Source organism: Paramormyrops kingsleyae, chromosome 11 (assembly GCF_048594095.1).
Source record: "Paramormyrops kingsleyae isolate MSU_618 chromosome 11, PKINGS_0.4, whole genome shotgun sequence".
Classification (NCBI taxonomy): Eukaryota; Metazoa; Chordata; class Actinopteri; order Osteoglossiformes; family Mormyridae; genus Paramormyrops; species Paramormyrops kingsleyae.
In genome coordinates, this window is record NC_132807.1 from 22139459 (window position 1) to 22155914 (window position 16456).

A 16456-nucleotide genomic window follows, 5' to 3' on the forward strand; every position below is an offset into this window, starting at 1 on the left:
GTATTTTGATTCAGTTGAATTTTCCTTTTTGTTGTATTGACTACATGATGGAAGCCTTTTTTTTTACAAAAAAGAATCACTGGCCATCTCTAAGCATTAGGTGCCAGAATCGATAAAGTGACATGTCATTTGTACATATATTTGTAATAATAACTGAGAAAAGGGAGTCGATATTATTTTTGAAGCCTACAGTTAAAATGTGATCACTTTTAATGGTTTTGACCTTGAGTCATGCAAAGGTAGGCCTATATCCGCATATCTTTTGCATGCTGTAAAAGTTTGAAGAAAGTGATTTTACTAAAGAGGGAGCAGACTTGGTATTTTCATTGGCAGCTTGTACTGATTTCCCTAGGTCAGGATGATGGGAACATTTGACTTGTTTCAGTGGTCCCGTGGACACCTCGGAGGGACTGGTGCTTTTGGCTCCTGGACGCTGTCAGCCATGACCGGCATCCTCCTCGTTTCTCTCCTCTTATGGACGTTGGTTGCTTCTCACCCATCTAAGTCAGAAAAATGCAACTCTGAAGAAGACGGCGTGAACCCCGCAAGCCTTAACTTTGTCCACATGCCCATGTCGTGGTCCGAGGCAGCGCAGTTCTGCCAGAGCCGAGGCGGGCATCTGCTGCAGGACCTGAGCTGCAATACCATGATGGTCCTGGAACAGGAGGCGCAGAAGGATAAAGTCCCTAATTGTGCGCAATGGGTGGGACATAATAATAAAATATATAATAATAATAAAAACGCAGAATTCAAAGAGGCGAAAGGTGAGTAATTGCGGGGCGACCGGCCGCGATATTTCAGCGGCGCTCTCTATGGGGCGGCATCAGCGGTCAGACAGCCACTCTATTGGTTAAAGAGCCACTTTGACAGTTCGCTGCTTCAAAACACACAGTGCCATATTTAAGAAATACGCATAATAACTATCTAAAAATGTTATGTTGTGCTTTTTAAGGCTGGAAATGTGGACACTTAATTAGGGCTAATCGCTGACTGAACGGTAAAACAGGACTAGTGCATTTCCGTACTCCCGTCAAATGTCATATAGCTTAATTACAGGTAATAATGCTTTTTGAGCAGGGATAAGAGTTTAACGGGGAAACTGCTTCTCGCTGTTACCAAAAAGGTTTTGCTGCTTGGACGCTGATATACTTTTACTTAGATCTTTCCTGAATCAATAAAGGACACAGGGCGATTCTGTTTTGAAAGACCCTTGTATGGGTGTAAATATGTCCCTTAGCCTTCGTTACACTCTGTGTGATACTTTCAGGTACACAGTGTGATGCTCTGCATGTTATTCATCATTTGTGTCTAAAATCTTTGACCTGAATTTTGCATCGGTTTAGGGTGTAGACGGTAGGGACATGTCTCTACCAATATTGCGTGAGTATCGTGTGTTTTGGAGGATGGGGGTTCAGGGCTAATTTGGTACCTAACAATATTGAAACCGCACATACGGACATCGGTTACCATTCAATGCTCCACTCCAGCCTGTTGTTTGCAGCCAATGAATTTCATACTTCACAGAATGGTGATGAATGGTTTTGAAAATTATATTTGTGTACTGGATAGACATTATTTAGGGTCAAACCTTACAGATACAGTCATTGGAGGATCCATGATTTATCTTAGCCCTCATACTCCATGCAGGTATCTGCCTATACAAGGGTATCCCCCTGTCAGAAGCTTTCAGTACTTAGTGAGTTTGACTACTCTTCTATACAAAAAAAAAACTTCATTACATGTTATGACCAATTAACCAGATATAATGAGCACTGTACTAGATTTACAGGGCCACCAAATTTTCATAGTGACTTAAATCTTCAATGAAAGCATTGGATCAAACCGCAGGCTGAATGCGACTGAATTTGCATAGGATTTACATGCTAATGATCATTTGAATGTGCTTCATATGTTACTGTTTTTCTCTTTTTCTTGGCTTGTGCCTGTATAATAAGTGATGGCCTTGTGGAGAGCTTGTGGATTTGAGGACACCTGCCACGACTGTTAGTCTGTCTTCGGACAGAAATCGAGGGAATATCCGTCACTCATCATGGTTGCCTTAGAAATGTTGCGAGTTGGAAGAGTGTGATATAATGCCGAACTCCCCGTGTCTCTGTTGCAGACCCTTCTAACTGCGCCTACATCATTACAGACCCAGACGTTCAGCTGCTGATGACATCTAACTGCAACTTGACATATGGATCTATATGCGTCATTGGTAGAGTCCCTAGCCTAGCATCTGCCACATTACTCTGTGTTATACTGTATCTACCACCATTCCTGGCAAAAATAGCAATTAGCAATAATTCCGTAAGAAGTATGAGAAGGTGTAATTGTGGCTGTTAAACAGTTTTGCTTTTTCATTGGTTGGAAGGTTTTGTCAATGACTTTCTTTCAGATCCGGAAACAGATGGTTCTGACCCAACGACCCCAACCCAGGTAAACTAATGTGCAGTGAGTCTGGATGTCACATTCATCTCTGGAGTGGTGCTTCCAAGCCAATTCCCAGGCAATTCAGCTCAATATCTTCCAATTTCCCCTTTATTTCTTAGAACTTCCCAGATAAGAGAAGAAAGAGGGATCTTTCCATGGGTTAGTAATGAGTTATGCATTACATGCAATTTGATTCCTCTTCCTATCTGTCTGCTAATTTCTCAATTTTTGTCCCTCCTAAAGATATGCTGGGCAACATGGCGAATAACATGCAGAATCCAAGCTTTGTTGTGCAGGTTAGTCTTGATGGTGGCAAATAGGAATGTTCCCTCATATGCAGTTGACATTTTTAAGTGGAATGTTTGCATAGTTCAGCATGAACTTTTTTCGACAGACTGCTGTTAACTTCCTGGAAATGATGGAGTTGGGGGTAATAGAGCCTACATTTTCAGAGGAGGTAAATGTATTACCCCCATCTGTGGTCATGTATAATCAGCCATGCAGTCATGTTCATTAAGATGTTAGGCGGATTTATATTTCTGTGTAGAATTGACCCCCCCCCCCCCCCCATTGGTATGGTGTAGCCGTGTACCCTAGGCCATGGTCTACGCTGTAGCCTGACACACACCTCCCCAGAAATGTGACCATGGGGGCCAAGCTATGACGTAGACTATGGCATACATTCTACCCAGAAGTACAAATCAGCCCTTACATGCACCATTATTTTCATGAAGTGTAGAACACAAGAATTACAATGCGAGTTATAGGCAACTGTCTTACAAAACTTTCAAATCGCCGAGCGGCTGATCAGAGGAAACTTAACCTGCCCGACGCCCAGCTGGTAATAATCCAAGGGCTGTTCTTTCAATTTAATCCTTTATTCAGTATCAAAATCTTCAAGCATCCAAAGCATTAAACACCCAACGAGTCAGCTCATGAAACATCCGTAGGATCCACAAGTAGCGATAAAATACATTCGTTTCCAAGGCAATAATCCGTAAAAGCAAAACACATTCACTGACATTCGCGATTGTATTCGTGATCACATTTGCGGTCACATTTGCGGTTACAAGTAGGCTTTCCCCCATCACCCACTCACTACCGCTTTCACCTAACAAGTGATATTACAAAATACTGCCGCCACCGATACCACGTGACCCAGCGTGTGCGATTATGCAAAGACCCCGCCCACCTACCTCAGTCTCCTACACGAGTGTTGCCAAATCTATGGACTCATTCCATGGATAGCTGAATCAGCCATTTAACAACAGAGCAATCAATATGGACCAAAAGAATATTCTCTCTGGTGTACTGGGTTATCTCTGGATTATTGCATCAATTAATGTTATTTTAATGACCACTAAAGAATCTATAGAATTTTTGATACATGACTTTTTCACTCAATTCAATTCAATTTCAATTCAATTTTATTTATATAGCGCATTATCACAACATTACATTGTCTCAATGCGCATTGTCTCCATCCTAAAGCACTATCACCTCCGCCCCACAGATGAGGTGCCTACAGTTTCTGAAGAACGTCACATCAAGTCTCACTTCTGCTGACACGGACCAGTTCAGCAACATCCTAGGTTGCAGCAATGGCATCTTTATGCTTTCTGCATCTTCCTGTGCCTATGAAAGCCTCTCAGAATCTGAGGTGCGTCTTTGGGTGTGATGTTGGCGTTGTGATGATAAGCGTTTCCAGGCTCATATACTAGTATCATAAAAATATATATCAATAATCACTGAAAAATGTACTTAAATAATTTACGAAATGAAACGAGAAGTTAAAACAGCTGTAGAGCAGTTGGCTGCTCTGGGATCAGTGTAGGGAATAGCTTATTCCAAGCTGGAAACTAGTTTCATTGCCACTCTGCTGTCATGTATCCTATCATAGCACTCAGATATGTCATCTTTGGTATTTGAAATCCTTGAAGAAGTGAGTCTCCTGATGGCCAGTTCTGGAACCGGTGTCACGACGATAAGCCAGCCTCTGGTGACCATCACCGTAAGCAGGTTTGTAGGTTTGTCTGGAATTAGTGGACTTCTGTCATATAAGGGTGTGAAGTGTGTGACAATACCCTCTGCACTGCGTCTTGTAGACAGAAAATCCAGCAACTTGCTGAAAGTGTGATTGGGGATGCGGCCAATGGACCTTATTACGTGATGCCTTCCTTAACTGCTCTGGAGTCCTTGCTGAAGCACGACACTGAGGTGAATGTTCAGGTAAGTGAAGCAAGCTGGATCTCAGACAAGGAGCTGAAGTAACATACTCAAGCCTGAATTGTTTCATTAAATGCTACTTGTATGTAACAAGTTAAGGACCTTTACAGTAACCATATAGTTGTTACTTCACATCTCAGAAGGGCCTTGGTCTTGTATTTAAGCCCAACATATTGCATTTTTATCTTTATAATGCACCATGGGGGACCTGTTTGGAACGACATTTCAATACACTGTATACTGTGTATATTGTTGCATTGACAACCAATCTTGAATCTTGACCTATAAGCATTAGATAAATGAATAAACAAAGTACTTTGTAGCAGAGGAAAGGGTGACGATTAACATGAGCTCCATGGGATTTGAACCCACAACCTTTGTATGGTTAGTACAAGGCTCAGGATCTCAACAGCTAATAAGTGCATTGTTTGTAATAAGTGTTTTTAAAGGGGAAAAAAAAACAAGAACAAAACATGAGTACTTTTTGCCTTTTCTCAGATGTTCTCCTTTATGGTAAACCCATTTCCGAACACCCCTAATGAAAACATCACAGGGTCGGTGAGCAGTCTGTCCCTCAAGGATGTGATTGGAGGAAACATTAATTTATACAACCTGTCAGACAGCATTCAGGTAAGGGTAAAATCCTTTTAACTTATGGAAAAGAGCTCCAAGTTCCTCGTTCTGCTTTCAGTGTGCTTCTTCTCCTGTGTTCATTTTTTTCTTCTCCCTCCAGATTTTTCTGCCACGTTCTGATGCTCCAGAGGTCACTTACCAGAACGTGACGCTCCAGGGAGACACCATCATCACCCTGACCTTCGACGTCACTGATACAAACAGCACCATCGTCCTCACAATGGAGTCCAACATGAAGCACTCCCTGCAGCTTCAGCTGGCTCGTGGCACCCCATCCCAGAATCCTCCTTTCCTCTACAGCACCATATTGAATCAAACAAGTATGGATCAAGCCAGCAACTCCTGTGACTGTTAACTTAGCTGCCATTCATTGCTTAGTTCACATTAATTCATGAAGACCTAAATAATCGTTTTGTTGTAGTGATTCATGTTGGGGGACGTGTGTGACCCAGCAGGTTAGGGTGCTGGACTTCTGATCAGAAGGTTACTGGTTCTAATTCCAGCATCAACTGAGTGAATTCACTATTGGGACCTTGAGCAAGGACTTTAACCCCCCCCCCCCCCCCCCCCCAGTTATTCCAAGCACTCTCTAGCCCTGCATTTTCAAAAGAATTGACTTAAAAATACTGAAATGTGCCTGGCATCTTAGAGGATCTTGCTGTTTTAGGTGGTTATCGCTGGCTGATCACTCCAGACATGCTGCAGTTGGGTGACGGGACCTGGTACGTGCAGGCCGGCTTGGGAAACTGCACAAAGAATGACAGCGTCATAGTATTGGTCTCGCTCTTCCCCACAAAGTGCCTTTTCTGGAACAGCAACCTCAAAGCTTGGAGCACGTTTGGCTGCCTGGTGAGTCACCGTCCCCCCCCCCTACTGACCTCCCCTAGGCTCCCGAATTGGCACTGGGTCATCGTCACATCGCCCCCACTTCTAGGTGGGAGGGCAGACAGAACCGAACATGACGCACTGCCTCTGCAGCCACCTCACCACGTTCGGGAGCTCCTTCTTCGTGATGCCCAACCAGGTGGACCTGTCCCGCACGGCAGAGTACTTCGCTACGGTGAAGAAGAACTACGTAGTTCCGGTATTGCTTGGATCCTTCTTCACTGCTTATCTGCTGGCTCTCATCTGGGCCTGCCATGCTGACAAGAGAGCTTCCAGGAAGGTGAGCTCCCATACAGGAAGTGGCACTGCTCACTCATTGGTCGTTAACTGAAGCCACTAATCATGCCTGAATATACAGTATATGGACAGAAGTATTGGGACACCTGGCCATTACACACTACATCCATAGGCATCAATATGGTGTCGCCCCCCCCCCCCCTTTGCAGCTATAACAGCTGCTACTCTTCTGGGAAGGCTTTCTGCAAGATTTTGGAGTGTGTCTGTGGGAATTTTTGCCCATTCATCAAGAAGAGCATTTATGAGGTCAGACACTGATGTTGGACGTGAAGGCCTGGCTCACAATCTCCGTTCTAGTTCATCCCAAAGGTGTTTGATGGGGTTGAGGTCAGGGCTCTGTGGAGGCCAGTCAAGTTCTTCCACACCAAACTCACCCAACCATGTCTTTATGGACCTTGTTCTGTGCACTGGGGCACAGTCATGCTAGAACAGAAAAGGGCCTTCCCCAAACTGTTCCTACAAAGTTGAATGCATAGAATTGTCCATGTCTTGGTATGCTGAAGCATTAAGAGTTCCCTTCACTGGAACTAAGGGGCCAACCAAACCCCAGATAAACAACCCCATACCATTATCCCTCCACCAAACCATACAGCTGGCACAATGCAGTCAGGCAGATAATATTCTCCTGGCATCTGCCAAACTCAGACTGGTCCATCAGACTGCCAGATGGAGAAGCATGATTCATCACTCTACAGAACATGTTTCCACTGCTCCCGAGTCCAGTGGCGGCGTGCTTTACACCACTCCATCCGATACTTGGCATCGCACTTGGTGATGAGGCTTGCATGCAGCTGCTCAGCCATGAAACTCCCAGCACACAGTTTTTGTGAGGCACCAGAGTGTTGGTGACTTTTACGCACCGTGTGCCTCAGCACTCGGTGTCCCCGTGCTGTTACCTTACATGGTCTGCCCCGCGCTGTTACCTTACATGGTCTGCCCCACGCTGTTACCTTACATGGTCTGCCCCGCGCTGTTACCTTACATGGTCTGCCCCACGCTGTTACCTTACATGGTCTGTCCCGCGCTGTTACCTTACATGGTCTGCCCCACGCTGTTACCTTACATGGTCTGCCCCGCGCTGTTACCTTACATGGTCTGCTACCTTGTGGCTGAGTTTCTGTTGTGTCTGGTTGCTTCCACTTTGCAATAATACTACTTGGAGTTGACCGTGGAAATCTAACAGGGAAGAAATTTCATGAACTGACTTATTGCAAAGGTGGCATCCTATGACAATACTATGCTTGAATTCACTGAGCTCTTCAGAACGACCCATTCTTTCACACATTTTTGTAACCCTGACTGCATGGCTAGGTGCTTGATTTCATACACCTGTGGCATTGGGTCTGAATGAAACACCTGGATTCAGTGATTGGCAGGTGTGTCCCAATACTTTTGTCCATATAGTGTGTGTGTGTGTGTGTGTGTGTGTGTGTGTGTATATATATGAATCTTTTCTCTCTGCTTTACTTCAATAGACAAATATTGATGACTAATGCACCTTCATACTCTTCATATAGAAGGAAAAAGAAAATTGAAGAGGAACATAATTCTAAATGACTTAATGCCATGTTCATTGTTATATGGGCTGTATAGTGTTCAAAAAGCATATTTCCTAGTTACTATCAGTAACACAGGTAAAAACATGCAGCAGAAGGCTGGCTACATTCTAGTAAGTTTTTTATTCACATCAAATATGCCTTGTTTGCCTTCCTTTATCAACCTCGAGCCATGAATGAAGTCATTTCTAGGAATTCTGCAAAGGCTAACAAAGTGTAACCGAAAGCTGAAATCAGTCGACAAAAAGTGAATCCCTTGTGACCCTGTTTGCTACACCTTTCTCATTTTAATCTTCAGTGTCGCTCACATTCTGCTTTTGAAGATCAATATGCAAACAAGACAGATATTCTACGCTGAACATGTTCAGTCAGTGACTGGGGGAGAGGTCACGAGGAGAACGATGCTGGCCTGTAATCCTGTGCATGCAACCCGTGACGTCGTTAGTAACAGCGGCGTGATGGCATGGTGGTGCAGTGGCTGGCACTGTTACCTCCCACCAGTGGGACCAGCATTCGAGTCTGAACCACAGCCCCTTGTGGCAGAGCTTGCAGATTCTCCCCACGTCATCATAGGTCTTCCCCCAGGTGTCCCCCTCCTCCACAGTCCAAAAACATGCTTAGGTGGGTTGGAGCTACCAAATTGCCCATAGGTGTGATGTGTGACTGCCATGGGATGGGTTGGCACCCCAGGGGGGTGGGTTGGCTCCTTGTGTTATGCCCATAGTCTCTGGTATAGGCTCTGCCCCCCCGGTGCATACCCGGCTATGAACCGCCATCTTGTCCAGGGTGTTCCCCATGCTACATGGGATCACCACCAGTGCCCCCCCCCCCCCAAGACACTGTACAGGAGAAGCAGTCAGAATATGAATGACAAAGCATTAAAGCATGATAGTAGCTTCAGTTACAAGACTCCATCTTGTCTTATAGATCTATAAATGTCTTTCTTCTGGATTCAACAGCATCATCTGGACCGGTAACAAAGAGCATAGCTAGTTATACACCAGAGGGGCAGATTAAGTAGGTGTAACTCTAGCTATACACACAGTGAGGTTGAGTATACTGTCCTTTGTCTCTGCCTTTCAGGGTAAGATCACTTTGGTGAGGGACAACCACCCCTGTGCTCGGTACAGCTACCTTCTCACCGTATATACCGGTTACCGCAAAGGAGCCAACACATCAGCCCAGGTGAGAACCGGGCCCAAAAACTGCTTGGCCATGGCAGATTGTCTTCCATTGGTCTTGGCTATCTTGTATGTATATATGTCTTTATTTAATGCACTCTATATATTCTGTCATAGACTACACTGGAATATGAACACTTAATATCTGTTCTTTATGCAGTGTTGGGTATTTCAGGTCCAGAAAGTGCAAATCCAAACCAAGATCTTGTCTCTACTAACCAGTTGAGTACTCTGTGACTGTGACTGTTTATGTTCAACTGGTTGGTAGAAACAAAATCTTGGTGTGGATTTGTAGCTTCAGGACCTGAAATGCCCAACACTGGTTTTATGCTGTGTATTTTTACAGTTTACATATTCAGCAGACAGTTTTATCCAATGCAACATACATTTTTGAGAAAGGAGGGTCAGACAGTTCATAGAGCAATCGTGGGTTCAGGGTCTTGTTTAAGAACCCAGTGGTGAAACCACGCTGTCAAGCCTGGGATTTAAACAGACGACATTCCAATCACAGGCCTAACCTACAGGGCTACCACCGCCCTAAATTTAGTGTTAAGGAACCAATAATGTTAGCTTAGGTATTTGAGGAGGTCTCTGAAAAAAGCAATCTGAACACGTATGGATGTTCTTGACTTATAGGTGGAGATTACCCTGCAGGGTTCGGAGGGTGAGAGCAGGCACTGTCACCTGACGGACTCAAACAAACCACTGTTTGAGAGAGGGGGGGTGGACATCTTCCTGTTCAGCACTCCCTTCTCCCTGGGAGAACTACAGACCATCGTTGTGTCACAGGACAATTCTGGGGCGCACCCTTCCTGGTGAGCAGCTCAGAAAGTTGCTCAGTGATTCACACCATGAACTTCGCATTATTAATGAACTTCTGTGGATGTGCAAAAGCCAATGAGTAGTGATGTGTTGATAATTAGCTCAGTTCACTGACATCATTAGTTTTAATCATTCTCTTCTAGCTCTAGGTTAGTATAAGGATCAGATAAAAACATGCTTAGAATGGCAGGTATATAAATGCTTGTTTCATACCAAACTGTCAAAACCCAGGACTGATCACCAAAAGGTTTCTCTAAACTCCCTGTTCATTATGGAGGACAACGATCACAGTCCTTAGGAAGAATAGGATGTGTTAGTCTTTGTAAATGCTGAGCTTTTAATCAATTAATTTTCCCTGAGCTGGAGATTTCAATGAAGAACAGTGCAATCATGTAAACCCAATCACACTTACTGTGGGATCACTGTAATTGTTCCATCCTGTCCTTCAATCTGAATTTGGTGAGCCGTAGCTAGTATCATCGATGTCTATGCATTCGCCATTTCAATTAATCAGTGACTTGTTAGTAATTCTTGGCAATTGAGTAATTAGTTGCGGTAAAACTAGCTCCAGTGGTACACAGTTCTGATCGTTCTTGTAGTTGTGGAGTCAATTATTTTGAGAAATGGTTTTCTTATAAGGATTTAATTGTGATTACAGTGGTAGTTCCCTAAGGACGTTGCCTGAGGTGCAGGTTTATTGTTATTTAAGACTCTTAGGCACCCCAGCAACACCCCCATTCACGTATATATTACATAAAAGGGCTGATTAATGCTAAGAGATTCATTTTGGTGATAAACACGCCTGTTATGGTTTTTCCACCATAATAGGTATTCTTTATGTAAAAAAAACATCAGCGTGACATTGTAATAGGATTGTAGGAAGCCCTCAACTAAATCTTTAAAGTGTGCAGTTGGTGTGAATGAGTTTTTTGTCTTATGAATTCAATCAGCAACCTGTCAAAGCTTTTTAATGAAGAGCTCTATTGGAACAAAAAGCTACCCTGGCTGTGAGCTCACCAGGATCACAGCTGGCTCAACCTTCGCTTTGATCCAAAACTATCACTTAAAATTTGAATGCATTAATGCTGCACTTTTACTGAATTAGTCTGAGTAAGTTGCTCCCGGCAGTAGAGGTCCTCCACAAGCACAAACCTCAAACGTTCGTTTACATGCTTTTTGCTTTCAAACATGGCTGCCGTAAGGGTTGATTTCTGGCCGCTGTGTCTGCCTCCAGGTACCTGTGTAAAGTGGCTGTTCAGGACCTGCAGACCAGTAGATACTGGTATTTCCTGTGCTCCTCATGGCTGAGCTCGGTGAAGGGTGACGGACTGACCAAAAGAACTTTCCACGTGGCACCTAACAGTGAGATCACCAGCTTCGGGTGATCAGCCTCTCCACATGTGCATACATTCCCGGTTCTAGCTCTTAGAAACAACAAAGACCTAAAGGAACACACAAGTCTTAGTCAAAAGTTGTTTTTATAGTGTATAGTGGCACGAGGGTGTGGAAAACAGGTGCTCTCAGAGATTAAGGCCTGCCTTTGTCCCTACACAGCAAAATCTTCCAGAACAGGACTTCGACGGGCTTCAGAGATCAACATATCTGGATGTCTGTGGTGAACCCACCCAACCGCAGTCCTTTCACCAGGGCCCAGAGGATCTCCTGCTGCATGTCTCTCCTGCTCTGCACCATGGCTATCAACATCATGTTCTTCAACGTGCCTCAGAACGCAAAGTCACCTGTCCTCATTAGCGTCGGTGAGCTCTCCTGTGATTGGCCGGGGCTGTTCAGCTCCGTGTGACGTCATGCTGCGGGAACGCTGCCATCGTTCTTCATATTTTGTTGTACCTTTTTGATTGAAGGAGATCTGAGACCTAAAAGGTGGCAGCAGTTAAGCTCCTGGTATAGATGACAGTTGATCGGTGCAGCAGTTACCACTTAACAGGATGAACCATATAGCCTCAGTCTAGCCATTAAGCAGTTTGTTATCACCTTTAATAATCCCAGTCGTTTGAGAATGCTGTACCCCCATCACAGGCTCCCTGGAAATCACGCTCGATGATGTCATGATTGGCATTGAAAGTGGACTGTTGATGTTCCCCATCAACATCCTCATTGTCGCCATATTCCGCTACACAAAGCCTCGTCTCAGGATGCGCAAGCACAAGGGCAGCAACACATGTGACCAGAAGGATGCTGCTGTCACCATGTCAACAGTTGTCAAGGTTAGCCTCCTTTGTTTGAATTTTTTTAACCATCACAGCTGTCCCTGCAGCTGTTTGGCTCTGATCTCATCACCCTGAAGGTAGTCCAATTATATATTAATTTGTGTTGGTCATTAGAATGTTAATTATCTTCTCGTCTAACAACAAAGCGCTTTGCTGCTGTTTGATAGCGCTCATCAACCTTCTCCTCTAAATTGTATCTTTTCTAGGATACAGAGCAGCTGGTCAGCATCCTCAGTAAGAGCAGGAGGAACAATGTGTCAGCTCTGGAGAGACCCCTGGAGTCTTATGCTGACTTGTGTGCAGCGCTGTACACCGTCCATGACATTCTCCAGCTAATTCAAGGTGCAGCTTTATTAGTAGAAATGTACAGGAACAGCAAACAGTTTAACACCTCAGATCCTCAGGCATCGTCTCCCTCCCCACCACACTATTCCTAAATAAAACTGTTTGTCAATATAAACAGAATTAATTTTGCAATATGCTTTATCAGGCATGAACAAGTTCCAAGGAAAAAAGGATAAAATAAATGCTACAAAAAAAGAAGGACATCCAGGCAACTTTGCTTTTTTTGATTATTTACTTTTAATATCTAAGAAGCAGAATAGTTTTACCTTGTTCCAGCATAAAGGTCTGAGATCCACCAGGATGCTCAGAAGCACCCAATGTTATTGGAAGGGACCTTTAAGGATGCTCCTGAATTCTGAAAACACATTATATAAATCAGTGCAATGCATGGCCTTGGTTCCAACATGCTGGTGTGACTGATCACCAGGGGAGAGTGACAGTGATTCCCACTGGGCCTACTGCAGCCAGTTCGTCCTCTGCTCCCTCCACCGTCTGGCTGAGACCATGGAGAGACTGGATGTCAGGGCCTTCCCTAGCGAAGAGGACTATCGGGGTGTACAGAACACCGTCACCCTACTTCGGAAGAAGGCAGAGATGGTGTTTTCCAGTCACATGCAGAATGGGTACAGCCTGCAGACAAACAGATTAAAGCTTATTATAGCCTTTGGTGTTGCTGTTAACACCTAAGATGCTGGTGTAATTTCTTTCATTGCTTCTCTCTTCTTCTATCTCCTTGCCCCAGATCCAGCCTGTCTGCCCCAAAACAGGAGAAAAGCAAAAGCTGCTGGCTTCCCTGGTGGTTTGTCTTTATTGGTTGGTTTCTACTGGTCTCCAGCAGTGGGATTTCCACCTTCTTTACCCTGCTCTACGGTTTTGCGTATGGCAAGGAGACGGCCATCAAATGGGTCATCGCGCTGGGGCTCTCCCTCTTCCAGAGCATCTTCATCCTACAGCCGCTCAAGGCAAGTCTACCTCTAGGAAAACTCACAAAATGGTCGATTTAAGGCCTAAAACCTTCAATGCTTTTGTCTTACTTTATTAAGGCGAAGATTGTTTTAGTTCTAAAGCTGCTTACCAAGTTACTCTATTAGTGAGATTGCAAATCGATGGAAAGTTACACATTAAATTTTTGAGATCTAAAGCCCAGGATTAATGAGAAAGCTCCTCTTCTTTTAATCCTGAAGATATTGGGGCTGGCCATATTTTTTGCTCTCACCCTGAAGCCTGTGGTGGTGGACGACAGTGAGGAGGTGGGCATGTTGTTGGCAGGTGAGATACTCTGACTTCCCACTTCTGTGAGCATTTTACTTACCGGTGCCCACAATATGTGGGATTCCTCTGAGCTTATGTTTTAGTCAGCTTTGAAAATCCCAAAATAAGCATTAAACTGGTAAATAGGTCATTTCCAGTTTCGATCTGAATTTAAGATTTGATGTCTTCCTTGCTACTGGCTGGTGACACTTCTGTAGAAAAAATAAACTTATTTATGTTTTTTTTTTTCTGCAGAACAACGAAAAAAATGCACTCATATTTCTGAAGGGGCGACACTCTGAGAGGAAGTGCGTTTTTATTCCAAATTTGCCATCCCGCTGTAAAGAATGAATGGACATGAATTGTCACACGTGGCTTTGATGTAGCGCCCAGAATTTCAGACGGTTTCTCTGCGGTCCTGCTCCTCAACACCCACTGCGTTTGCTGTTCAGCCTCAGCTCCTATTGATCACGTGTCATTGACTGATTAATGTAACGAACTACTTCAGTGATTTTCGCAACTTATTTAACGACTTACAGCAATTTTTATATAATCGCTACTTAAATATTTGTGAAATAGATTATTTGGAAAAAACTGTAACAAAACTGCACAACTTATATTCTATAATGAAGTACGCATACACGCATACACACACATATATGTGAGTCCTTGGTTAATTGTTCAAGGGTTAACGGCTAACAAAAGATTATTGATTCGTTAATTTGCGAATAGTTCATTATTTTAAGGGGTGAAGTCAAATATACAAATACCTTTCCATCATTACGGTTCAATTTAACACCACTTCACGTCACCGTTCTCCGTTATTCATCGTTCAAGCAAGCATAATTAGTTAAATTCTCTTCTACACCGAAAATTGGACTTGATATACAGCGGTGACTGTTACTTGTGATTTATTGTTAATGTTTCATAACAATTGTTTGATATATGAGTTATGTTACCACATAAAGGGCAATGCAAGTAAAACTTTTTATTCAATTTATTGATATTTTGCATTTACCCACTTGGAAAACATATGCAATGTCTGAAAGGTAAAAGTACTGTATAAGGCAAGCATACACTGTTATTTCTAAATAGGTACATTACAAACATGTGGCTGACTGTATTTGTAAATACAGTAGATGCCCTGTTTTTGAAATGCTACATTTGAATAAATATTTTGGTTTTATTTTCACCCCGCTGTCATCTTCTCAGATTCTCAGGTCTTGCTTTGTGACAGTGAGACTCCTTTACACGCCGTGGGTCACATGTCAGGCCAGCTCATGTGCAAAGTAGCTCTCTGTTCACAGCCGTTCTGCCAGAACGCTTTGATCAATGCAAGTGCCCTTGCCAGGTCACACTTGACAGAGGACAGAGCTGGGACGTAGACGGTACACCAGAGGCGGAGCCAGAGATTTTATACACCCGGGGCTTAGCCCAAAAAGGGTAGTATGCATGTGGGATTGGGGGGGGGGGGGTTAGAAATGACTGAAAAACATGCTGTGAAGTTGAAGATTTATTAGGCTGTGACTCTACTAACCTATCAGAAGCTTCTTAAGCTCAGAATGGAATCGTCTGGAGTTTTCTTATTAAAGACACAATAAACTTAGTGCATATATACTCCTAAATTTGATGGAAGTGGTAAAAAATAGACATCTCTCTCTCTTTATTCTGACATTTAACTAATTCAAAAGATATTTCAATATTTATTTATCTAAAACAAAAAAGTTTACTCTAAATTGATGTTTAACAGTAATTTTTATGTTTTTTTCCTAAAGTGTATGTAAATATCTGGTTTCAACTGTGAATATACTGCTGTGTATTGAAATTCCTCTTGTTTTGCATAGAAATATATTGAACAACATACAAAGCATAATATATAAAATAACATTTACCTGAGTTTTTTCTTTGAAAGAAGCCCCTTATGTCCATTGTTGTGTACATCAGTACATAACTGAAACCGATTTAGAGTGCTTTATTTAGCCGTGGAGGGTAACAACTGAAAATATGAAATAAACACACATGTAAGCTAAGACTCTCTAAAAAAAACAGCATTGTTGTTCGGCTTTTCATTTCGCCATTTGTTGATTCACTTGAAGAGCAAGTAACGTAATATGGGTCAAGTGATCAGTTTGATATCAATCTTTTGTGATACACCGTCATATTTACATTATTTGTACAGTACGAATGATTTGCTTTGGTACCTGGTCAAACATAAGCTCTCCTCTGTCTGCCTGTCTGCACTTCTCCTACAGCAAATTCGCAGGCAGCAGCTTCTCCCCCCTCGCTCACATGCGTAAGTGCTGTGCTCAGTTGCCAAGTGCCTGAGCTCGGATCATACCAAAATTAGGGGGAATTTACGACTGTGCGCTATGTGCTTCGAATATCGCGTGTAGTTTTTGTTTTATACAGTTGTCAGTCAGACCCTGGGCTTCTGAAACAACAACCCGGGCTTAAGCCCAGTAAGCCAACCCCCCGCTCCGCCGATGCGGTACACCAGGCTAGGCTACAAGTCTTAGAGGGTAGACGTTGGTTAAATGCTATTTTAGCAAAGGTTTCAGTCATAATACTACTGACAGCATGACACAGGGTCCAATAACTA

The 16456-nt window shown here is 43.4% G+C and overlaps 1 protein-coding gene and 1 long non-coding RNA gene across 2 annotated transcripts; one reads left to right on the forward strand and one right to left on the reverse strand.

The window, feature by feature from the left end:
• Positions 1–135: 135 nt before the first annotated feature.
• pkd1l3 (polycystic kidney disease 1-like 3) lies at positions 136–15050 on the forward strand. The gene is made up of 24 exons (XM_072718248.1): positions 136–239; positions 353–764; positions 2123–2218; positions 2399–2439; positions 2553–2592; positions 2677–2729; positions 2828–2890; positions 3947–4093; positions 4334–4452; positions 4539–4662; positions 5158–5289; positions 5393–5612; positions 5960–6141; positions 6227–6457; positions 9114–9215; positions 9848–10026; positions 11268–11414; positions 11588–11790; positions 12071–12258; positions 12468–12603; positions 13034–13229; positions 13349–13568; positions 13791–13875; positions 14113–15050. The coding sequence occupies exons 1-24, from the start codon at positions 213–215 to the stop codon at positions 14157–14159; spliced, it is 3390 nt and encodes a 1129-aa protein (XP_072574349.1). The 5' UTR covers positions 136–212; the 3' UTR covers positions 14160–15050.
• LOC140593455 (uncharacterized) lies at positions 12803–16137 on the reverse strand. The gene is made up of 3 exons (XR_011993836.1): positions 16059–16137; positions 15750–15853; positions 12803–13236 (listed from the first exon to the last, which is right to left on the reverse strand). It is a non-coding gene; the product is annotated as an uncharacterized lncRNA (long non-coding RNA).
• Positions 16138–16456: the final 319 nt, after the last annotated feature.